The sequence below is a fragment of the Caretta caretta genome, chromosome 9 (genome assembly GCF_965140235.1).
Source record: "Caretta caretta isolate rCarCar2 chromosome 9, rCarCar1.hap1, whole genome shotgun sequence".
Classification (NCBI taxonomy): domain Eukaryota; kingdom Metazoa; phylum Chordata; order Testudines; family Cheloniidae; genus Caretta; species Caretta caretta.
Genome location: NC_134214.1, coordinates 5,706,298 through 5,729,829, shown reverse-complemented (window position 1 = coordinate 5,729,829; position 23,532 = coordinate 5,706,298). Strand labels below are relative to the sequence as shown.

At 65.7% G+C, this 23,532-nt stretch overlaps 1 protein-coding gene across 7 annotated transcripts in view; it reads right to left on the bottom strand.

The window, feature by feature from the left end:
* The window catches only part of TNK2 (tyrosine kinase non receptor 2), a 76,518-nt gene that overhangs the window by 31,102 nt on the left and 21,884 nt on the right, over positions 1–23,532 (bottom strand). For 3 of the 7 annotated variants that reach the window (XM_048864628.2, XM_075132058.1, XM_075132059.1), the window contains exon 3: positions 1,549–1,726. In XM_048864628.2, coding sequence (XP_048720585.1) covers positions 1,549–1,726 — 178 coding nt within the window. Of the gene's footprint in view, positions 1–1,548; positions 1,727–5,419; positions 6,210–15,482; positions 15,574–23,532 lie in introns of those variants that run through there. The other 4 variants (XM_048864634.2, XM_048864631.2, XM_048864632.2 and 1 more) reach the window with 4 other exon arrangements.

Genomic DNA, 23,532 nt, shown 5'->3' with positions numbered 1-23,532 from the left:
GGTAACAAGGACAGCCAGACCCCCGAGAGGACCGGGAGCCCTGCTGGAGAGGTGTTAACACTACAACAACAAACCTGGAGCACCAACAACAAAGCCATGTGATCGGGGGGGGGGGGGGGGGGGGGGGAGAAACACTAGCAGAGAGAGATGCAGCGTGGATTGCATGATTGCAAGTGCGGGGGAGGAGGGGACCAGCAGAGACAGATGCAGCGCGGATTGCACGTGTGGGGGGGAACCAGCAGAGACAGATGCAGCGCGGATTGCACGTGTGGGGGGGAACCAGCAGAGACAGATGCAGCGCGGATTGCAGGGGCAGGGGGGGACCAGCAGAGACAGATGCAGCGCGGATTGCAGGGGCAGGGGGGGACCAGCAGAGACAGATGCAGCGCTGATTGCAGGTGCGCGGGGGGGGGGGGGGGGACCAGCAGAGACAGATGCAGTGCTGATTGCAGGTGCGCGGGGGGTGGGGGGACCAGCAGAGACAGATGCAGCGCGGATTGCAGGTGCTGGGGGGACCAGCAGAGACAGATGCAGCGCTGATTGAACGTGCAGAAGGGGGACCAGCAGAGACAGATGCAGCGCGGATTGCACGTGTGGGGGGGAACCAGCAGAGACAGATGCAGCACGGATTGCACGTGTGGGGGGGAACCAGCAGAGACAGATGCAGCGCGGATTGCAGGGGCAGGGGGGGACCAGCAGAGACAGATGCAGCGCGGATTGCAGGGGCAGGGGGGGACCAGCAGAGACAGATGCAGCGCTGATTGCAGGTGCGCGGGGGGGGGGGGGACCAGCAGAGACAGATGCAGTGCTGATTGCAGGTGCGCGGGGGGGGGGGGGGGGACACCAGCAGAGACAGATGCAGCGCGGATTGCAGGTGCTGGGGGGACCAGCAGAGACAGATGCAGCGCTGATTGAACGTGCAGAAGGGGGACCAGCAGAGACAGATGCAGCGCTGATTGCACGTGCAGGGGGGGGTCCAGCAGAGACAGATGCAGCGCTGATTGCACGTGCAGGGGGGGGTCCAGCAGAGACAGATGCAGCGCGGATTGCACGTGCAGGGGGGGAACCAGCAGAGACAGATGCAGCGCGGATTGCAGGTGCTGGGGGGGAACCAGCAGAGACAGATGCAGCGCGGATTGCACGTGCGGGGGGGACCAGCAGAGACAGATGCAGCGCAGATTGCAGGTGCAGTGGGGGGACCAGCAGAGACAGATGCAGCGCGGATTGCAGGTGCAGTGGGGGGACCAGCAGAGACAGATGCAGCGCAGATTGCAGGTGCAGTGGGGGGACCAGCAGAGACAGATGCAGCGCTGATTGCAGGGGCGGCGGGGACCAGCAGAGACAGATGCAGCGCAGATTGCAGGGGCGGCGGGGACCAGCAGAGACAGATGCAGCGCGGATTGCAGGGGCAGGGGGGGACCAGCAGAGACAGATGCAGCGCGGATTGCAGGTGGAGGCGGGGACCAGCAGAGACAGATGCAGCGCTGATTGCAGGGGCAGGGGGGGAGCAGCAAGGGGGCTTGGGAGGAAGTCAGAGGTCATACACACCAGGCCGCCCCATGCCGATCTTCTCCAGATCCTCATTTTTGACGTACTCGAAGTGTGAGAGGCGCGTGACGTTGAGGTCATCGCGGATGCGCAGGAAATACTGCTGCAGCTGCACCTCGGCCAGGAGCTCCAGGAGCCAGTCTGTGCCCTCGTCCGACTCCATGCCACAGGGCAGCGTCTGCAGAGACCAGAGAGCGGGGTTAGGGGGCAGCCTGCGGCTCCGGGCACCGACTGCCCTGTCTCAGCCCACGCTCCCCGATGGAACCTGTCTCCCCCGAACGGCTACCTGGGCCCCCGATGGAGGCATCGCTAGCGTGGGATGTACTGCTCAGTCCCAAGCCCTGTATGGCTAATAGTGGCTGGAGCGTCTCCGTTAGCTGCGCCAGCTGAAGCAGCGGCCGTGGGCTGGTCATAGCGGCAGCAGCCACGTTGCTGAGCAGCCGGGGATGGGCACACTTGGCCCTACTACGCGCCCTGCCACAACCGGGACGGGCAGAGCCGGGGGACAGGAATTCCCGGGGACCAGATTTTGCTCCTGGAGAAGCCAGTGAGACTTTGGCCATCGCCTTGCCCAGGGACAGGATCCGCCCCAGAGCCAGCAGGGCTGTCCCAGTGCCACTGGGCTGCCGAGGTCGAAGCAGAGCCTGGGACAGACAGGGAGAGGGGATCTGCGGCTATACAAGGCCTTCAGAGGTACCAGGGCACCCCACTGCCTGCACAGGGCCGCCCAAGGCGCCAGCGGCTGCTGGGTGGGCTATGGGGGAGCACTGCCAGCTGGCCCCCCTCACCACTCAGCAGGACATGACATAAGGAGCCATATGAAAGTCCCCTTCCCAGCAGCCCCCTTCACCCCAGCCGGTGGCTCGGCTTGGCTCCTCCGCCACTGGGATCTGACCCGGCAGGCCAAGGCCCTCTCCTCCTGCCAGCCCCATGTGCCCGGTGTCCGGGCAGCACCTGGCGTCTGGGGGAGATTTCACTCCAGAACTGAACCCCATGATGCATGACTGCCCAGGGGACTTTGCTGCCCTGGGGAAACCCAGTCCTCGGTCCTGCAGTGCCCAGCCCATCAGTCCCCACCCTGGCTGGGACCCCGGGCACGACGGGTGCCATCCACAAGGGTGTAAGAGGCTGCTCTGTCGTTCCCAGGCAGGTGCCCATGAGGGCAGCCCAGAGACCCAGCGCTAGAGAATTAACGAGCCACTCGCCACCCGGGTGCAGAGAGGACAGGCCAGCCCTGCCCCGTGCCCCCCACCAGGAACCAATGGGAGCCCCGTCACCCCGCCATACGTCAGCCAGGCACCAGGGAGCGGCTCACTGCTCCCTGTGCCATGCTCCTCGTCTGCAGGGCACACAGATCAGATGCATCAGTGCAGGCTGGGAGCTGCTGCATTCCCCCTGCCCCGGCAGCGAAAGCCCCGTGCCCACCGGCAATGCCCGGGAGAGGGGAACCCTGGCTGAGACGTGTGCTCACGGGGAGAGCTCAGGTGGTGGAGCTGCTCTGGGCTGGCATGGGAGCACCAAGCTTGCCAGGCCAGTCTGTGCCCCCTGCAGCGCACGGAGCTCCCCCGAAGTGGGGGGGGGGGCAGGGGGGAGCCTGGTTTGAAATCCTGGAGTCCCAGGGTTCATGGAGGGTGGTGGAGAGGCAGGGCACACAGCGGGCAGCATTTCAAACAAGCTGCAGCTTGTGCTGACCTGCCATCAGCTCCTGACCCAGCCGTTGGGGTGTGAGTGGGCAGAGCAGCCGGGGAGGGGCCAGGAGGTTTTGCTGCCCTCCCCAGCGGCCAGATGGTGCCCATCGGTGTCACCCCCCTGCCCTCCGAGCGAAGCTCCTGGTTATCAATAGCACAGAGAGCGATAAAAGCAAAGCTGCGTTAGGCCACTGCAGCTGGCAGGGGTGCCAGGCTCTCACCCCGCTGCCCACCAGGGCTCAGCACCCCCTGGCACCGCCGAGGCACGGCACGCCAGCCAAGGCACGGGTGGATCTGCTTCCCGTGCCCATGTTTGGGATGGAAACTGGAGACGGCAGGTCTGGGTTATAAAACAGAGCGTGTGCCCCCTCCCACCCCGATCCTGGCCCTCCGGCCAGTGGGGCCTGGGCACATGAGCATGGACGTCCCATGTGCCCTGGTCCATAGACAGGTTCTGGCTTCCCCTCAAAGCCAGTGTGTCCCTGGGCCTATCTGTCTGTCCGTCCCTGGCGGCGTCTGTCCACAGCCAGCTCCAGTTCTCCCATCTGGCTGCCAGCTCCGCCTCACGAGCAGAGGGTCTGCCCCCCGTTCTGAGTGGCAGGAAAGGCTGGCGCTGCCCATGAGGCTATGCAGGGACATGGCTCATGGGTGGTGCTACATCTTTGTGTTCATTGAGGGGGACAAAATCCCCCTGGCATGCTGCGCCCCCCAAGGCCGTCACAGGCCAGGCCCAGGGCAGCGCTCAGCTGGGCACCCCTTCCCCATCCACTTCGGCAGCATGGCTGTGCTGATCCGCACCCAGCACCGATGAGACCCCCTTGGGGGCCAACTCCCAGAGCAGGGTGACCCCAGGCTGGCTCTGCAGGGGCCCCGAGCTCCCAGAGGGGACTGTTCCCTAATGTTTGGAGAGGAAACCTGCTACTGCCCCTGGAGGTATGGGCTGTCTCCCCAGTGCTCCTGTCCGTACCCCACACACTCTGACATCCGCTCCAGAAACGACATGGCAAACCGGGAAAGCACCAGCCTGGCCTGAGCCAAGCCATCGGGGCTGCCCCTGTGTGCCCCACACCCATGGGCCCCTCCAGCCCCAGAGCTCAGCTGCCCTGCAGTCACCATGCTGGGCAGAGCTCTTCAACGACTGACGGCCCCCGCTGCAGATCTGCCCTGTCCAGTCTCCTTCACCCGCTTGTTCCATTTCCAGACATGTGCCTCCCACCTGCGCTGCCCTTCACGCCACCCCCGGACACGCTGCCCTGCGGAGAGGCTACAATCCGGCTGGCTGCGTCTCCTCGCTCCCCAGCTGAGCTCTTCCACCAACCTTGGACAACCCATGCTGCCAGGAGAACCCCTCCTCTGGGCACATGCAGCACCGCGGCCACGGCCTCCCGCTGTAAGGTCTTTGGGGCAGGGCCCACCTGGGTCTGTGCAGTGCCTGGCGCCATGGGGGGCTGGGCCATAAAATGACCGAGAAGCAGAAGACAGGGTGCTCCCTCCCTCCCTTCCAGTGGCACCCAGCACTTCGCCCCCCTCCCACTCCATCCCGGGACCCTCCCAACTCTGTTTGCAGCACCTCCAATCGGGGGGGTATCACTCCAGGCCAATCTGAGCCCCCTAACACAGCCCCCCCCCCACCATCCACAGACAAAGCCCGGGCCTGGGGCTCTGTCTCCGGAGCTCTTGGGTTACAGCCAACAATTAAAATTCCCCGCAGTATAGTCTGGTCTAAAAATACGGAGGGTGGGTGCGGCCGGCAGCCAGCCAGGGCATGGCCAGAGTGTCCCAGCTCCCGTGGGTGGGGGGGCATTCGCCTCATTGCCAGCTGGGGTACAGCCCAACACATGTGGTGAGGTGCAAGGGACACATGGAGCAGGGAGCCCCAAGGATGGTGCCGGGCTCCCTGTGGCCGGTAGAGGGGGGGCGTCCGAGCTCTGCCCCTGTGAGGGGGAGGGGCTAAGGCTCTGGGCGGCGTCAGACCTTGTCGGCCAGGCTGGGTTGTGTGCCATCCCAACCACAGCCCCCCCATCCAGCAAAACCCTGCCACGCCACCCGCAGCCCCCCAGGGCTCGGCTCACGCTCCGTGACATGCAGCGGCCAGGACAGAGCAGCCCCGGGATGAAGGGGCGGGATGCAGATCCGACGCGTCAGGGGGCTCACCCGTGGGAACCGAGCCGAAATTGACTTACGCGATAGACCCGGAAGCGGGCCAGAAACGGGAAGGAGCGGCGCAGCACCTCGAAGCGACGCATCTCTCCTCCACCACGCCGGGCACCGGTGGGAACAAGGGGCTGTTGGCTTGGGGAACCCCTATTCTCTATGCCCCAGTCACTCACGCGAGGGGGACCAGGTCAGAGGAGAAGGGCCCTTCCAGGATTCCCACCGGGGCCTCGGGCATTACACGGCTGTCACTGGTTCCACGAGGTCCGGTACTGGCGGCAGGCTGGAGCTCCGGGCTGGGTGAGGGGCTGCCGTCCCTGTGTGCCCTGCACAGCCTGGGGAGCGCAGCCGCAACCTCTAGACAGAATAAAAGGATCCCGCCTGGCGAGAGGAGAACCACACGGGAGCCTGCGTGGGTGTCACCCCAGATCAGCCCCTCACGGGCTCTCTGCGGCACCCCGGCCAGCCCGCTGCCCCTGTGCCATGCCAGGTGGGTGGCAGTCTGCCAAGGCCCCGCAGGCACGCACGCTCGGCTCCACCGCGTGGGGACAGCTCCTCCGTAAAACCCAGACGGTGGATCGGTAACCCGGGGAAGCCACAGTGGCCAGCTGGAGCGCAGCGTCACGATACGGCTGAATCTGACATCCGCGCGGAGGGGCTGCGAGACATCAGCAAGCCTTTGAGCCACGCTTTAAAGGCTTCTCTGTCCAAAAAACCGGAATCCTCCCAGGGGCACCGCTCTCTGTGGCCCAGCTCTGTGGCCCCTGCAGCCTGTCCGCAGCCGAGAGGCTGTTCCTGCTTTCGCGGGCCGGACACTGCAGGGCTTGTGTGTGTGTTTGCCTTGAGCCCACCCCCCTCGCTCCGCTCCGGTCCACAGTGGCTGGCTCCCACCCTCTCTCCCCGGCCGCCAGCTTGGCTGGAACAGAGACTCGATGGTATTTGCAGGGAACACTTTTTGATCAGCAGCCAAGAGGTCAGATTTAACTGCGGGCTGGAGAGGCTGTTTCCGGTGGGCCTCTGGCTCGGGATTTCACACAGCTCCTCAGTCTCCTGCACTCTTGCTTAGCCCTCCAACAAGGCACCCTGTCTACAGCCTCCCCCGTGCATCTCTCCACGACACCCCCCTGCCCGCTCCCCCACGCACAGACTGCACTGAGGAAAGGAAAATCTCGGCCCGCTCGCAGCGACCTGGATATCCGAGCCGCAGTGTTCACACTCCCCGGAGGGTTTATTTTCGTTCGCTTTGGCCAGGCTCGGAACCACAGTCCAGCTCATCTCCTCACACCGTGATCCCTGCTATTCAGAAGCCAAGATGACTGGGAGCCAGGACTCCTGGGTTCTATTTCTGGCTCTGCCATAGAAATGCTGCTTGGCCCTGGAAAAGGCTGTATGCCTCAGTTTTCCCATCAGGAGAAAGCTACTAACCCAACTGGCAGGCCACGTAATTAGCGTGCCTCCAAGGAAAGGCATTCATGGGCCCAGGTACCCTGGTGATAGGCACATGCGAAGCACTATTAACAGTTCGTAAACACCCCATGTCAATGTGGGAATCTCTCCCCCAGACGTCATTGAGATCAGCCCATTGCAGCCTCATGCACTAGCCCTCCGAGGGCTCCAGGAGCCCCCAGGGTTTTGACGTGAGCCCATGTCTGCTCTCTGGGTGCACACAGTGCCCGACCAAACGGTGCCACGCACAGAATCTCTGCCTGCGGCCAGGGCTCTGCAGTGCACGGTTCGGCTGCCCCAGCCGAACCGAGAGACAGAGGTTGAGAAGGGAGGCCCCTAGTCCAACCCCTGAACTAACCATTGCCCACCAGGGAGTGCACAGAGGACAACCTGATGTAGGAAGGGCCAGTGGGTGGCTGAGTCACAAGAATCCCCCCTTCTCCCCCAGGCAAGTCCCACATGTCCAATAACCCCCAACCACCACCAGCCTCACGCTGCGCCACGGGCCTTCTCCACATTCTTCTGCCCCAGGGCCGTCTGGCTAGGACCAGGGCCAGAGCCACCATTGCTCCACTGACCTCCAGTGAGATAAGGGGAACTCCATGCACCTCCAGTGCTCCCGTTCTTGGGGAGTCCGTCAGCTCCCATGGCCCATTCCCAGCCCCTCTATTGGCAACACCCCGGTTAGGTGCCATACATACAACGGGGGGAGGGGTTGGGGGCAGGACACAGCAGCTGGGGGATGAGCCTTTAGGGCCAGGTTCCAGGCTCCTGCCCAGTGATCCCGAGGGAAGGAAGCAGAACATGCTCCAGAGAAACCCAGTCTCGGCTGAGCCGTCAGGGGCTCACGCCACTAACGGGGAGCCAAGCGCTATTGGCTTTAACAGACCTGGAGCCCAATGGCGAAGAGAAATCCCCCCTCCCCACTGTAGGGCTGTTCAGAGGCCAGAGCAGAGCCTGGGAGTCAGCAGCCCTGGCCAGGCACGATGCCGCTGTGTGCCTCAGTTTCCCCCTCTGGGGATCATGGCAAAAACCTGCCTGACAGGAATTAGCTTGGCAGATCTTGCTCTCAACTAACTTCAGTGGGAACAGGACGGGGCACTCGGGCTGAGAAGTGCTTTGAGATCACAGGGTGAACGGAGCTATAGATCCTCTGACAGTGCTGCCAGCTTGGTAGCAATTTCTCTTCTCTGCCCATACCCTAAGCAGCTCTCTAAGACCAGGCTCTGAGTCAGGGCTGAACCCGAGCCCCCTTCCAGCCACACACAAACCCATCAGGCCCTGGGTCCGAGGACCCTGCCAGGGGGTGGGTCAGAGCCCGAGGCCTGCCGGATCTGGAGTCCAAGCCCTGCCATTTTGCAGTGTGGACACAGCTGGAATTGCGGAGCTGAGTCAGTATGGATGGGATAGCATGGCTGGGAACCTCAGGTTACAATGCCAGGAGGACGCACAGGCTGGGAACTCCGACTCCCAGAAGCCAGCTGTACAATGCCAGGTGGATGTCCCCAGGGAGGGAAGGAGGCAGGCCACTGCAGGGTGGGACCACAGGGTGGGACCCTGTGGCCACAGGCATGTGGCTGCCCTGGGCCTGCTCAGAGTCTGGGAGCTCCCATGAGACAGCAGAGTGGGAAGGGGGGAGGAGAACATCCCTTTAGTCCTAAGGATGGGCGGGCGGGGGGGGGGAGTGGAGCTAGAAGTGAAGGCTGGCTTCATGGCCGGGTGTTAGCAGGGCTGGCCCCAGCTGCTCTGGGTACAGGGACAGCGGGGGTGAGAACAGCACTGGACGGCCCCCTCTGGAGACAGCCCAGTGCGCCATGCACATAGGCAGGATCTGCCCCGTACGGCTGCAGAGAACAGGGCAGCTGTCAGCCCTGCCGCCGTCAGGCCCGCACCGCCAACAAAGTGCCCGGCTGAAAGACTGGCCCCCACGGCCGGGTAAGCCCAGCTAGCCCCAGTTCTGGGCACTCAGCATCACCAGCAAAGGGGATCTCGCAGCCCATCCCCAGCCCCCGCCAGCTGGATGGGGCTGGTCCCTGCTTCCCTGAGATTCAGCCTGGGGGCCCCCCTCCCAGCCCTGCCTGGGAACTCAGCCAGGTCACGCCAGGGAACGTCTCCCCCTCCCCAGCTGCATGCAGGACCATAGCAGGGCATTTCCTGTGCTCCCTGCCGCCCCGCGCACCTGCCAGATGGCTCAGTGTGGGGGCTTGTCCCCGGTCCAAGCCGGGGGAGCAGCACTGGCCTGGCTCCCTAACACTGTGTCCTTGTCTTGCCCACGGTTCCAGCCGGTCCCGCGGGAGAACAGCTGGCTGAGGGCGCAGCCAACAGCTCCATGGAGATCGCTGGTGCCGTGAGAGAGAATAGCCCAGGCTCTGCCCTGCCCTCCTCTGCCCTCACCCTGCAGCCCCCCAGGGCCTGTGCACCTGGCTGCGGCCCCTGCTCCGGAATAGGGGGGCTGCTTTCCGACCACTCCTGCGGAAGCTGGAGGGGGTGGGAGGAAGAGAGCTTGGCCCAGCCGGATTTCCCCAGATCAAACACCTGGTAGGTTTCATACCCCTCGGCCTGCATCTTCAGCACCCGTTGCCAGACGTGGGTCAAGGATAACCTCGTCCACAGCACAGCGCCCCCTGGCCCTGCACTGGGGCCAGTGCCCCCTGCTGAGTCCCCCACCCTGCAGCACAGAGCTCTCCGGCACTACACTAGGGCCAGCTCTCACTGAGGGGAGAGCGCCCCCTGCTGAGCCCCCCACCCCGCTCTCCCCCACAGCACCCCTAGCACAGCACTGGGGCATTGGGGCCGGTGCCCCCTGCTGAGGCCCCCACCCTGGTCCCTGCAGCACAGCGCCCCCTGGCACTGCTCTGGGGTACTGGGGCCAGCACTGACTGAGTGGCCAGCGCCCCCTAGTGCCAGGCTGGGGAACTGGGGCCAGCACTGACTGAGAGGCCAGCGCCCCCTAGTGCCACGCTGGGGTACTGGGGCCAGCACTGACTGAGCGGCCAGCGCCCCCTAGTGCCAGGCTGGGGTACTGGGGCCAGCACTGACTGAGAGGCCAGCGCCCCCTAGTGCCAGGCTGGGGTACTGGGGCCAGCACTGACTGAGAGGCCAGCGCCCCCTAGTGCCACACTGGGGTACTGGGGCCAGCACTGACTGAGCGGCCAGCGCCCCCTAGTGCCACACTGGGGTACTGGGGCCAGCACTGACTGAGTGGCCAGCGCCCCCTAGTGCCAGGCTGGGGTACTGGGGCCAGCACTGACTGAGAGGCCAGCGCCCCCTAGTGCCAGGCTGGGGTACTGGGGCCAGCACTGACTGAGAAAGCTCCCTGCCGTGTCATTGCTCCCAGCAGCACGTTGATGGCAGCCGAGAGCACCTAGCCCCTTGCAGGATCAGCCCCCCAGCTCCAGACTGCTCCTCTTGTCCCCGGCTGGGTCTTACCCATGGTGCTTTGCACACACGGGGAGTCGCTCGGGGCCGTGCTCAGGGTTTGACCATCCCGTCCGCAGCTCCCCCAAACCTAGCGCAAGAGCTGGAGCGACAGGCACCTCAGAACCGAGTTGGGCTGCCAAGCCAGTTGCCTCTGCGCCTGCCCCCCAGGCCCAGCCCTCTTCTGTCCCCACGGGGCACCCTTCCCTGGGGCAGCTGCAGCTGCCACCTGGCCAGGCAGGCGCGGAGCTGTGAGCTCCCAGGCGGGCCGCTGTCAGCAGCAGTGGGCTGAAGACTTTGGGGCTGGCACTAATTCCCACACACCGGACTCCCAAAACTGAGCCCCCTCCCCCCCCGACCCTTCCTTAGCAGCCTGCACGGCTCATTGTCTTCCACGCACCGCTCGCCTTTTGCGCACACAGACAGGCTGGCGTTGCTCTTCGCAGTCTGACCCCCCGCCCCATGCTCCGCTGAGCCGGGAACAGTTAATGGAACATGTGCGCGGCCCCCTAGGGGCACGGCCCATGTCCGGGCCCGGCCCTCAGCTGAGGCGCTCTGGGAACTGGGGCCCAGCGAGCCGGGGGAGGCCCTGCACACGGGGGGAGCTGTGCGGCACTAGGCTGGTAGGAGGGTGCGTCCATACTACGGAGTGGGCGTTAGCGACTGAGGCACTGTGCTAGTCAGCGCCAAGCCCCGCTGGAGCGAAGGGTTTCCCTGCGGGGATGGGCCTGGAGGTTGGGGCAGCATCCGCGTTATGACTCAAGCCCCGAGACGCAGGGCAGCAGGTGGCCAGTGCGGCTCAGAGCAGCTGCCCCCTCCCCCCACACAGACGCTAAGAGCAGGTGCAGAGGGTCACACATCACACGGCCCTGCCCCCCCCCCACTCTCCAAACACCACCCCCAACCGCTCCACCAGAGCCCCCCAGGGCTGCCCAGTGCCCCACGCTGCTGCATGCACCCTGCCCCACAGCGCTGGGACAGCAGGTCACATTTGCACGGTGAGCAAAGGAGGAGCACGGCTAGGGCTGAGGCCCGCACTTGTCCCCAGACCAGAGAGGCCCAGCCCCAAAGCCACAGCACGGTCGCTGCCCCTCTTCCTAGAGATGGGGGTATCCCCTAGGCGTGTGCACGGGCCCGATGCTGCCAGGGGCTGAGTGCCTCCACCCCCAAAGCTGCAGTGGGAGGCGAGGAGCAGGAGCAGGCCCCATCCGAGCCTGGAGGGGATTTTCAGCCACATTGTGTGTGGGGAGGGCAGTGGGCCAGGAGCGGGGGTCTTCTGCTTCCCCTATTACACAGCGCCCTGCAGCTGTGGCGAGGGGCTCATTGGCATGCAGGCCCAGGCCGCGCTGCGGGGAGCGTGGCCAGCTCAGGGCTGCCAGGCACCACCATGCCAAGGGCAGAACAAGGCCAGCCCCGTATGCAAGGGACTCCCTCTCCCCCCAGGGCCAGCACGCTGGGGGGGCACAGGCTGGCACAAAGGGGGGCTGGGACACAGGCTCCCAGCTGGCCCCATGCCATGGCCACAGAGGAGAGTCTCTCTCTCCGACCCCTGGTGCGCCAGGAACCTGGCGTGAACACACTGCAGCTCTGCACCCGCAAACATGCCCGCCAGCATCTGAGCCAGTGTCCTGGGCAGCTGGCAAGCCCCAAGCCTCAGGTTACACAGAGGGCAGACCTCCTATCCGCCCCCAGGCAACAGAGGCAGCGCAGGCTAGTGGGCAGAGCAAACGCCTGGGAGGCGGGAAAAGAGGACAGGGGCCCAGGGAATTGGCAGCCTTGGGTTCAATTCTCTGCTCTGCCGGACTCCCTGAGTGACCTTGGTCAAGTCACTCTGTGCCTCAGTTTCCCCAATAATGCCCCTGCTCTGCCTCCCGGGGTGGGGGGGGGTGGCGGAGCTGACTGCTGTGGGTCTCTGTCAACCGAGCACAGCCCTGCTGATAAACTGACCTGACGGCGGGTGAGCAGCAGCGCAGTGGGGAAGGGGTTAAACACAGAGTGCAGAGTCAAATCTCTGCCCTGGCCCAGCCGGATTCCAGCCCGGACGATGGGAGCTAGGAGACGCCGGAGCCAGGAGCCCTCCACAAGCAGCCAACTGAGGGGCTCCCAGTGGCAGCACCCTCCCCAACCCACGGTAGTGCTGAGGCCAGGCTCTGCTCGCCCCAGGACCTCCACCGTGCTCCCACGGCCTGACGCCAGCCACGAGCAGCTGCGCAAGGGAACAAAGCAGGGCCTTGGCCGCTCTCGCCCGGCTCCAGCTCAGTGTGGACAGGGCTACAGCTCCCAACTATTCACCAGCTCCGCCCCGTGCTGCACAGACCTGCCCAACCCCCCATAGCTCCCAAACCACCAGCCTCTGCCCCCCAGCAACAGGGACAGCCCCGATGAACTGCACAGGCCCCATCCTCTCTCTGGGCCCAGCCACCAGCCGGCAACGCCATCTGCCCCCACACCTGGGAACCCGACAGGTCCTTCAAGAAACCCGGCTGCTGGCTGCACTGATGGCCCTGGGCTGTGATGGTATGAGACCTGCCCAGCCCTGACCACGTGCTCAGCGTTGCCCCATGACATCGCCCAAAAGGTTCACCAGCCAGAGTAGCACCCCCCTGCCGTGTCCCCATGCCGCTCATGGACAGAGCCCCCCTGCTCCCTGCCATTCACAGACAATGCCCCCCTGCCAGCACCCTCCCCACCGCATCCCCCCTGCCATCATAAACCCACCCACCCCCTCTAATGCACTCCACATACCCACTCCACACCACCCCCTCTAAACATTATACTCCTTACATACACCCCTCCCTTCCCTAACACCACCTCCCAATTTGGTCACATCCCTCTACACAATACAACACCCCCCACACACTGCCCTTCCCCCCACCTCTCCAGAAGCAGGAAGGCTTGTGGGTCCCATCACCTGCCCAGCTGAGGGGCCCTGGTGGTGGCAATGGTTTTGCAGAGCATAGACTGCAGGGGATGGGGAGGGGGCATTTCCCATCCTTATTCCAGAGGCCCCGTGGGCAGCCCTCAGTCAACGCAGCCAGCCTGCGACAGCCCAGGAGAGATGTCCAATGGCAATGGAGGGGCACCTGCTTATGGCAGGGGCTGGCCCTGGCCCCCACTGATCCACCACTCCGGGATGGCTGGATTCATTCTTTGACCTCGGGTGAGTCCCGCAGGCCAGAAGCCGGCACGTTCACAGGCTGGCCACTGCTTTGCTGCTCCTATGTCCGGGACTCCCACTGGGCCTGACTCTCTGCAGTGCCCAGCACCCCAGTTCCCAGCAAGCGTGGCTGAAGCAGAGGGTGCTCGGCAGCCCCGAGCGCACCCCAGGGTGCTGTCTGCTTCCAAAAATACTGGCCTAAATGACTTGCCCACGGTCGGACGGCAAGTGTGGGGATAGGACCCAGGAGTTCTGAGCCCAGCCCCATTCCTTCAACCACTAGGCAAAACTCCCTCCCTGGGTGAACAGGGCCAGTTGCTTTAGGACACACCCAACACACAAGAGGAACAAGGTTCCCCCCCAAGCGGCAGTCGGACCCGCTGCCCAGCTGCGTTTGCTGGGAGGAGCGTGAGCAGGTGCCGGCCACCTCACCCCACACAGCCGATTGCCAGTGGCCGGCACCTGCTCAGGCTCCTCCCAGCAAACGCAGCGGGTCCAACTGCCGCTCGGGGGGGGGAACTGGGAGCCCACCAATGCCCCGGTGCCCAGCGACAGGACAGTATTTTCTCCACTTCAGCCAGACGAGCTCCAGACATTTGTGGCAATTGGCAGGGGAAACACGCTCCCATCTCGCCCTGCTTAGAGCTCGTTGGCATGGTGTGTGGATACAGCCTGGATCCAACAGCACACACTGGGCCACACACACCCCGGTGCTGCTCCAGTGCGCCCAGCCCGGCCCAGGAACAACCCAGCCCTGCCCATTTCCATGAAACAGCTAGAAGACTGGACTTGGTCCAAGACCGTAGATGCAGCAAGCTGGTGACCCAGCTGCACGCGACCTTAGCATCCCCCCAGGAAGGGTGCGGGGTCTTGTGACTGCAGCCCCCATCCCCACAGCTCTGAGGACACCCCTGCTCCACACGCCCACCTGGGGTGCTTGCCAGCAGGGCATCCATGCACCTGCTGCCCCTTGAATCCCATGCCATGCTGCCCACTCTCTGCCTAGAACGGACCAGCCCACGGCCAGGGATCCAGCCCCTCTCAGCGTGCTCCCTTCCCCGGATACAGCACAGTGCCAGGCCCGGACTGGTCCCGGGCTGGACAGGGCAGGCTGCAGCCCCACACGGGAAGCCGACTGCCTCCTTCCAAGGCAGTTCTTCACCTGTGCTTTAGAAAACAGGGGCCAGAGAGCACCAGGTCCTGGGCTAGCTCCCCACACGCTGCCCACTCCTGTACCTGCCCCCCCTCCTGCTGCTCCTGGGCTGGTCCCCTCCACCCACTGCCTGGCAGCTCACCTCAGTCCCAACCCACAGCCCCCTGCTGCTGCTGCCACCCTGCACTCCCCCGCACCTTGATCCCCCGCCACACACATCCCTGCCAGTGCCCCTCAACCCCGACCAGCAGCCTCCTGCCATCCCAGCTCGCAGCCCCCTTCCCCCAGCTGCACCTCAGTCCAGACATGAATCACACTGCCAGTTATGCCAACCCATGGGGCAGTTTGCCCTGTGCCAGGCTAGGAAAGGCCCAGATTCACGGGTGCTGGGATCCATCTGGGTCTGAGCACCAGCCAGCAGTGGGGAGGGCTGGTGCCGAACTGGCCCAGCTGCTGGAGGCCAGATCCAGACAGTGCCCCGGGGCAGGGAGCCCTACCCCTGCCAGCCCCCCTCCTCTCACCCGGGAAAGCCAGGCTGCACCCAGAAGCCCCTCACCCACGTTTAAAAGAGGAGCCCGCCTCGCAGGTCCCCGCGGGATAGGGAGCCGGGCCCCCGGGTTCTCGCTTGCTGCGGCACCTTGGCCGGGTCACAGCCCCTCGTTGTGCCTCAGTTTCCCCAGCTGTTCAATGGGGAGAACAGTCCCCCGGCTTTCGTGAAGGGCCGCAGCTGCACAGTGCGGGGCTACCAGCAAAGCCGCGCCCGAAGGAGAGGGCCCCCCTGCCCCACACCATCCCTGAAGGCCCAGCAGCCGGCCCCCGACGCTCCAGGGGTTCGCGCCTCGGGGGATACGGCCTCCCGCTGCTACCCCAGGGCCCGGCAGAACCAGGCTCGCCCCCGGCGGCGCCCCGCTGTACTGACCCTCTGGCCCGGCCGATCGCCCCGCGGGCCGGCTGCGGCGAGCGGAGCCCAGCGGCCCCCGGGGAGCCGGGCGAGAGCGCGCCGGGCGCCTGCCGCATGGGGCGCGGGGATGCCGGCGGCTGCGCTCAGCGGGGCGCCGGGCGAGGGCGAGGGCTCGGAGCGGCCCCGGCCCGGCGGCGGGGCAGGGGACGGGGCCGGCCAGGCGCATCCTCCCCGGCCGGGCTGGGCCGGCGGCCTCGCTCTGCACATGCTCCCGGCCCCCAGCGGGGGAAGATGGCGGCTCGCCCCCCCCCCCCCCCCCCGCCCCCCGGCCGGGCACGGGCCTGGGCCTGGGCCTGGAGCTGGGGCCGGAGCTGCGGGGAGAGGGGCCCGGCCCATGACCGGGGGGGCAGACGGGGGCGAGAAGCCCAGCTGATGGGTGGGGGGGGCAGGCAGGCAGGCCCTGCTTGGGGGGGGGCAGGGCACGGCACACCTCGGGGTGGGGTGGGGTGGGGTGGGGGGGAGACAGGGGCGCAGAGGCCCAGCTGATGGGTGGGTGGGTGGGGGGGCAGGCAGGCAGGCAGGCCCTGCTTGGGGGGGGGGCAGGGCACGGCACACCTCGGGGTGGGGTGGGGTGGGGGGGAGACAGGGGCGCAGAGGCCCAGCTGATGGGTGGGGGGCTCACGGGCAGCCCTGCTGTGGGGTGGGGTGGGGTGGGGGTGGGCGAAGATAGGGGCGAGAGGCACAGCCTAAGGGCTGGGGGGCTTAGGGGCAGCCCTGCTGGGGGGGAGGGGGAGATAGGGGAGAGAGGCACAGCTGATCGGTGGGTGCAGGCAGGCCCTGCTGTGGGGGGGAGAGGGGGGCAGGGCATAGCCCGGGGTGTGTGTGTGGGGAGGAGATGGGGCGAGAGGCACAGCCTAAGGGCTGGGGGGCTCAAGGGCAGCCCTGGGGGGGGGGATAGGGGCAAGAGGCACAGCTGATTGGTGGGGGCTCAGGGGCAGCCCTGCTGGGGGCGGGAGACAGGGGAGAGAGGCCCAGCTGATGGGTGGGGGCAGGCAGGCCCTGCTGGGGGGAGGGGGGCAGGGCACAGCCCAGGGTGTGTGGGGGTGGGGGAGACAGGGGCGAGAGGCACAGCCCAAGAGCTGAGGGACTCAGGGGCAGCCCTGCTGGGGGGCGGGGGGGAGACAGGGGCGAGAGACCCAGCTGATGGGTGGGGGCAGGCAGGCAGGCCCTGCTGGGGGGCAGGGCTCAGCCCGGGGTGTGTGTGTGTGAGGGGGAAGACAGGGGCGAGAGGGACAGCCCAAGAGCTGGGGGGCTCAGGTGCAGCCCTGCTGGGGGGCAGGAGATAGGGGAGAGAGGCCCAGCTGCTGGATGGGGGCGGGCAGGCAGGCCCTGCTGGGGGGAGGGGGGCAGGGCACAGCCCGGGGGTGGTGTATTCTGCCCGTGTGGGACATGGGCCACGTGGGTCAGGGGGTGTGATTCCCTCCATCACTGGTTAAGCCAAGCCTGCCCCACAGCGGAACCCCAGACATCCCCTATGCGTGGGGCTGGGCTGGTTTATAAGAACCCTTCACCTGCTTGCAAGGGCCCAACCTTGGGCATCAGCGGCCCAACCCAAGCGCCCAACCCAGCCTTGGCATCAGTACAGGGAAGTGAACGTATTCCAGACCAGAGCAACCTTCCCTAGTACACAGCTCTGCCCGCACTCCTCAATCCCAACTCGCAGCCCCCTGGTACCAGCCCTGGGATCCTCCCCCCCACAGCTCTGTCAGCACCCCTCAATCCCAGCCCACAACTCCCTGGTACCAGCCCCGGGCTCCCCCCACACAGCTCTGCCCGTGCCCCTCAATCCAGACCCCCACCCCCTGCTGTCCCTGCTCTGGGCTCCCCACACAGCTCTGCCAGCACCCCTCAATCCCTACACCCAGGCCCCTGGTACCAGCCCTGGGCTCCCCGCACAGCTCTGCCCACGCCCCTCAGTCCTGACACGCAGCCCCCTGCTGTCCCAGCCCTGGGCTCCCCACCAACATAGTATTTCAAAAATAAGGGACTGTTTTCTTAGCACCCCTGCCCCCTCATATCCTCAAATTAATAATACCAACACTGAGCGGGACTCACCCCCATTCGCCAGGGGTATTTCCTGCAGCGCTCAGCAACTCCTCTTCTTGTACAGATGAAAAAATAAGGACCCTTGTAATACGGGACTGTTCAGTGGGCAACCCTGCCTCTAGCCCCAGCTCTGCCGGTCCCCCTCACTCCCAACCCCGCACATTCCAGTCTGGGTCTCCCTCAGAGGGGACAATCAGGCAGCAGGGCGAGGCCCCCACCCTCCCCTTTGTTTGTGACCCAGCCAGGATCTCAGCTCTGCCCGGGGAGGTGAAGGTCAGCATGTTAACCCCTTGCGAGCCCAGCTGCAATAGCCACCACTGCAGAAGGCAGAGGCCGGGGGCGGGGGGGGGGGGAGCAGCTGACCCAGTGGCGCTTCCTCCCAACCTTCCCACCCTGGGCCTGAGCCCGTTGACACCAGCGCCTAGAGGTGCAGAGCGCCCCCCCCCCCAGTGCCCAGCCCAGCTGCAAACCTGCCAAGCACCCAGCAAAGGTGCAGACCCGCTGCCCAGCCCCCGCCCAGCAGCCAGCTAGCCGCAAACCCACTGGACCCCCCAAGCACCCATGCCCCAGCACCCAGCCCAGCCCCAAACCTGCCAGACCTTCTCCCAGCACCCAGCCCAGGTGCAGACCCACCAGGCCCCCACGGCCAGAGCAGGGGAAGATGCTTTGGCCAGGTGGATGCTGCGGGGGGGCCCCAATCCTGTCCCTCCTCATGGAGAAGCCTGGCTGTTCACAGGCCCCCCCCAGGCCAGCCCACCTAGGCCAGCCTCAGGGGACTGAGCCAGGGGATACAGAGCCTTCCCCTCGCAGGGCCAGCGGAACGGCAGACCCGGGGGGGAGGTGACTTGGGGGCCCAGGCAACAGCTGCCTGTCTACCCCCAGAGCCCTGCTCCCCACTATCCCTGGGCTGAGGCTTCAGTCGAAGCCCTGAGTGATCCTCAGAGCACCCGCTCAGGAAGCTCGGCCTGCACTGTCCAAGGGGGAGAGGGATAGCTCAGTGGTTTGAGCATTGACCTGCTAAACCCAGGGTTGTGAGCTCAATCCTTGAGGGGGCTGTTTAGCGATCTGGGGCAAAAATTGGGGATTGGTCCTGCTTTGAGCAGGGGGTGGGACTAAATGACCTCCTGAGGTCCCTTCCAACCCTGATATTCTAGGATTCTATGAAGCTGCCCCATGTCCAAGGCCAGCAAGCCAGCACCCCTCCCAGCATGGAGCTCCCCCTCTGCCTTGGCCCGGCCCCATCAATACCCTGCATGGCTGGGGACAATCAATGCCTCTGCGCTCCCTGCCTGTGGGGCGTAGTCCCTCCCCACACCTACCCCCAAGCCTGGGCCACACTTCAAAGACTACCTTCAATCTGGAGGTATGCAGGGGTTTGCCCCACTGGAACAGAGACATGCTCTCAGTCCAGCCCCCGGGCTGCTCCGGCGGCCAGTGCCCATGGGCGTGATCCCTGTGCCACATGATGCCACCGGGGTGGGGAGATTCCTCCTGACCCCTGGCTGCAGAGCGGTCGCTGCCCTGAAGCCTGGGGTTCGATCCCTGTTGTGTCACTGCACGGCCCTTTTAAAGCACCCTTGCCTATGAGTGAAGTGGCGCGAGCTTCCCCCTCCCCCATTTCCTCCCCCAGGGCAGCCTGACTCACCCTCCTGTGGAGGAAGGTGTCTCGGCCATGCAGCTCCCAGCTTGGCCAGAGGGGGTCGCTCAGGAGCTCTCCCTCTTGCTGTGGGTCTTGTCTACATTCGGCAGACACCAGCTATCGGCCCAGTGGGGGTGGGGGGCTCTCATACACCCCCCCACTCGCCTTGCTGCCTCACTGTCCATGTCAGGGCAGCCCACAGCCCCCCACAGGGGGCTTCACCCCAGGGGGCGTTTGGAGGGGACCCGCCCAGCCCAGCCCCAGGGAGCTCGGCGATTCATTACAGCCCTGGGACGAGTCTAGGAGCAACTGCAGCATGGGAGATCCCTGGGCCCGGGAGCCTAGAGCCCAGGCTAGCGGGGCTCCAGCGAGACAGCGGGGGGCCGCACTGGCAGACATCTCTGGACTTGGGGTTGGGGGCTGAGCAGAGGCAGGGCATCCTGAGGCCGGGGAGCCAGCAGCGAGGGAGGGAAGGAGGTGGGTGGACAAGGCAGGGCAGGAGCCCCATTGCTAAGAGTGCACGAAGCACCGCACGAGGGGCAGCCTGTCCCCCTGCCCCCGGGGGGGGGGATGGCCAATGGGGAGCTGGGAAGAGCCAGGCTCAGGGGCCTTTCCTCTGCACGCCACCCAAGGGCGTCCCCGGCCCAGGGGTGCTAGCAGGCAGGTGGCATGGAGAGCACCCCAGCGTGGGACACGGCTGCAGCACAGCTCCCCGGTCTCCTCCCCGCATCCCACAGGGCTGAGCTCACCGCTCAGCCAGGGAAGAGCCCTGGGGGGGCTGTAACAAGCTGGTGAGGCGCATCCTGCCTGCACGTGTGTCACGGCACTGGCATGCCAGACAGCCATGACTTACACGTGTGCTATGCCAGCTCTGACCTGACAGGCAGAGCACGGGGACGGACACATCGCCTGCCCGGCTGCCAGCGGGGTCTACTATCGAACACCAAGTGAACATGCCGCAGCCTGGCAGAGCAAACGTCCCCTGCACCCAGCTCCTCCTGGGGGCAGAGGGTAGCTCGGCCCCTGTGGCCCATTCAGCTGAGCCCCTCTACCGACGGTGCCCATGAGGGGTCCCTGCAACGGGGGACCCAGATGTCCCATCCCACAGCTAGCTCCTACCCACGCGGAACTTGCTCCCACGGCAAACCCAGAAGAGCATCAGCAGAGGGCCAGCTCCTCCCCAGACACCCACCTGCCTGCCTGCCACCACTGGGAACAGAGATTCATTCACTAGCCAGAGGCAGCCGCAGGCTGGGCACTCTCCAGCCCCCGCATAGCCCCGGCCCCATGCCCCAGACACCACCTCGCACCATCCGCCTCACATGTCCTGTCCCACACCGGTATCTTGTGCACAGCCCACCCCCTGCCTGCCACGCTTCAAACCCCACTACTCATCACACAGCAAATGGGGGAGCACCAGGATAAGATTTGTCTGTTATACTCCCGCCCTGGTCACTATAAACCCTCTGGGTGTCACTCACTTGAGTGGGGGGGGGAAGCTGCTCTCCTGGCACACTGGGCAATGCCAGCAACCCAGCCTGGTCAGTTTCAGGCTCCATTCACATCCCAGGCAGTGGGGGACATTTAAAATCCCCAGCAACTTCCAAGTGGTTGCGGGCAGGGGATCCCCTCGGATGGGTGGCAGGGAGCTCGCGGGCAGAGGGCTTGGGGCAGCCTGCACGTGGGGGCTGGCGCATCGCCACTCACCTCCTGCATCTCGCCAGCCAGGGCTGGAGTCCCAGGGCTCCGTGGCATAGCCGGCCGGCGTTTGTTTACAGTCTGCCACTCTCGGGTGGCTGGTCACATGGCAGTGAGCTCAGCAGCTGGAGCAGGCCATTCATTCCCGGGGCAGGGCCAGGCAGAGTTTCAGGGACACTCCCCAGGGAGCCAGCTCTGCCACGAGCCCTGCTGGTTGGGTCACCTCTGGCAAGTGACACCCACAAGGCATTGGCGAGTCACGGAGCCGGGAGTCAAAGGGACACTGACCTGCGATGACTCCACCACCCGGTCCCAGCACACGGGGGCAAGAGGGAGCCATGCAGAAGGAGCCCCAGTTGCCCGCAGTGACACGGGGCCAATCCCACGCCCGCCTTAATAGCCCCTGGAATGGGCCCTCTGCCTGCGAGCTCCCGGCCACCCGTCCGAGGGGACCCCCGACAACGGAGCTGTGCCGGCCTGGGAGGGCGCTGCTGACCTGCTCCTATGACACAGCAGGGGTAGGCGGCACTGCCCTGGCTCCGGCAGCCCCCCATACCCGCCCCTTGGAGGTGCTCCATGGATCCACCCTGCCCCCTCACCCTCCCCAGACCCCAGATGCCACAGGCCCCACAACACGCCAACATCCCGTCGTGGCACCCAGCGCCCCACTGCTGGGAGGGAACGGGCACCTGGGTGAAGAGCCGCTGGCTTACAGAAGCTGGGTCCCCGCAGCCCCCCGCACTGAGGGGTGCCCCTCCCCGTGGGCCATGCTGATCTCGGTGGCTTGGGGGACTCCCCATGGCACAGCAAAGGCACATGCAGACAGTCCCCCCCCAACCCCAGAGTCCCCCCCACAGCCCATATGGCACACAGGCCCCAAGGCACTATCTGCCCCACAGCACGAGGGGAGCTATCCCCCCACCCACTGCCGCTGAGCCCCAGCAGAGCTCCCGTGTCTGTTAGAGGCCCATCCCCCGCGCTGCCGGTGGGCTGCCCTGCCTCGTACAGCTCCCCGGGCACATGGGGAGGGGACCAACCCGGCCATTTGCCAGGTCCCCCACACAGGAAACAACAACAGCCGACAGACAAGTACCCGCTGCTCCCAGGGTGCTAGTGTGGGTAACCACCCCCCAGCCGGGCCCTGGGCAGCCACGGCCCCCAGGGATGCTGCCCCCCCCCCCAGAACAGTAGGGGCCATTAACGTGTCACCGGAGCAATGATTAACGACCGCACTGCTGCTCCCAAGGGGTGCCGGAAGAGCCAGGGCAGTCCAGCCCCCCGGGGAGAGCCCTGCACGGAGGGTACGAACCCCAAGGAGGGGGGTGGGGGAGCAGGCGCCAGGCCACGCAGGTACCAGGGAGAGGGGCTCTAAAGGGGTTAGATGGAGCCCTGAGCTCTGCGCTGTGGAAAGTGGGCGGGCGGACAGGGCACGGCCATGACCCGTCTGCACTGCGCAGCACTCTAGGATCCGCCCCGGCGCCCCATTCCCAGCAAGTCCCAGTGCTGCGGCTCAGCAGCCCTGGCTACGCCCACCCGGGAGCTATGGCACATGCAAGCCCACGGCCCAGCGCCCCGTCCTGAGTGTGGGGCGAGCCGCCAGCGGGCGACGGGGAAGAGGGGAGAATGCCCGGCACCGTTTCGGGCTCCACGTCTATGCCCCTTCCTCTCAGAGCAGCCAGCTTGGTGGGTCGGAGCCTTGGCCCCAGCTCCAGCACAGCACTAGGGGATGCTGTGGGGCAAGCAGTGCAGAGCAGGGGGAAGTCTGGGCACGCCAGGCAGCAGCTGGCAGACTGGGGAGGCTGCATTCGGCGCACAGCAGAAGGGATGCAATGCAAGGCGCGACACAGACTCTCGGAAGAGGCTGCAGGACGCGCCACCGCTCCTGCCAGCCAGGGCGACAGAGGAACCTGTTCGCCGAGGGGAGGGCTGCAGCCCACCCTGTGCCCCCATCCACACCCAGGACAAGCCAGCCCTAAGCCGCCTGCCTCCCTCAAATCCCTTCCATATGCTGAGCTGTATGTGGCAAGGGCCCAGGGGCTGGCTGGCAGGTCCGGTGCCCCTCCCTTTGCCTGCAGAGGGACCGGGAGACGGGTTTCAGGGCACAGGCAATCTTCACAGCAGATTAGTCTGAGGGGATCCACATGGGGGGGGGGCGGGGGAGAGAACGGGACATGTCCTGGCCCCCCATCCTCCCTACAGCCCGCAGGCCAATGCCACGTGGGACCCCGTGCCTGACACAGAGCAGCCCAGATCTCAGATGTGGCTGCCCAGCCACTACCCAATGCCCCCTCTGCTCCCCACCGGAGCCAGCAGGGAACGCTAACCCCGAGCTGTGCCCTGGCTGGCTCCAGTGGCCGGGAACAGGTCGGGTGCCTTGCAGCTGCAGGGGTGGCCGGCTGTATCCCAGCTGAGTCCCTGACCACCCTTCTCCTTGCTGGTGGCCACTGCAGAGCGGCCAAGGGCTGGGTGGGCCCCGAAGACTGGCCCCCTTATGTGGCGTAGGGTCCCTCCATGGCGGGGCTGGGTGAGGGAAGTTTGCCCTGCCATTGTCCCTGTCCTGTGCACCATCAATCCAGCCCCAGCCCCCAATAACGGGGAGGGAGCATGCATGAAACTGTACTGCTC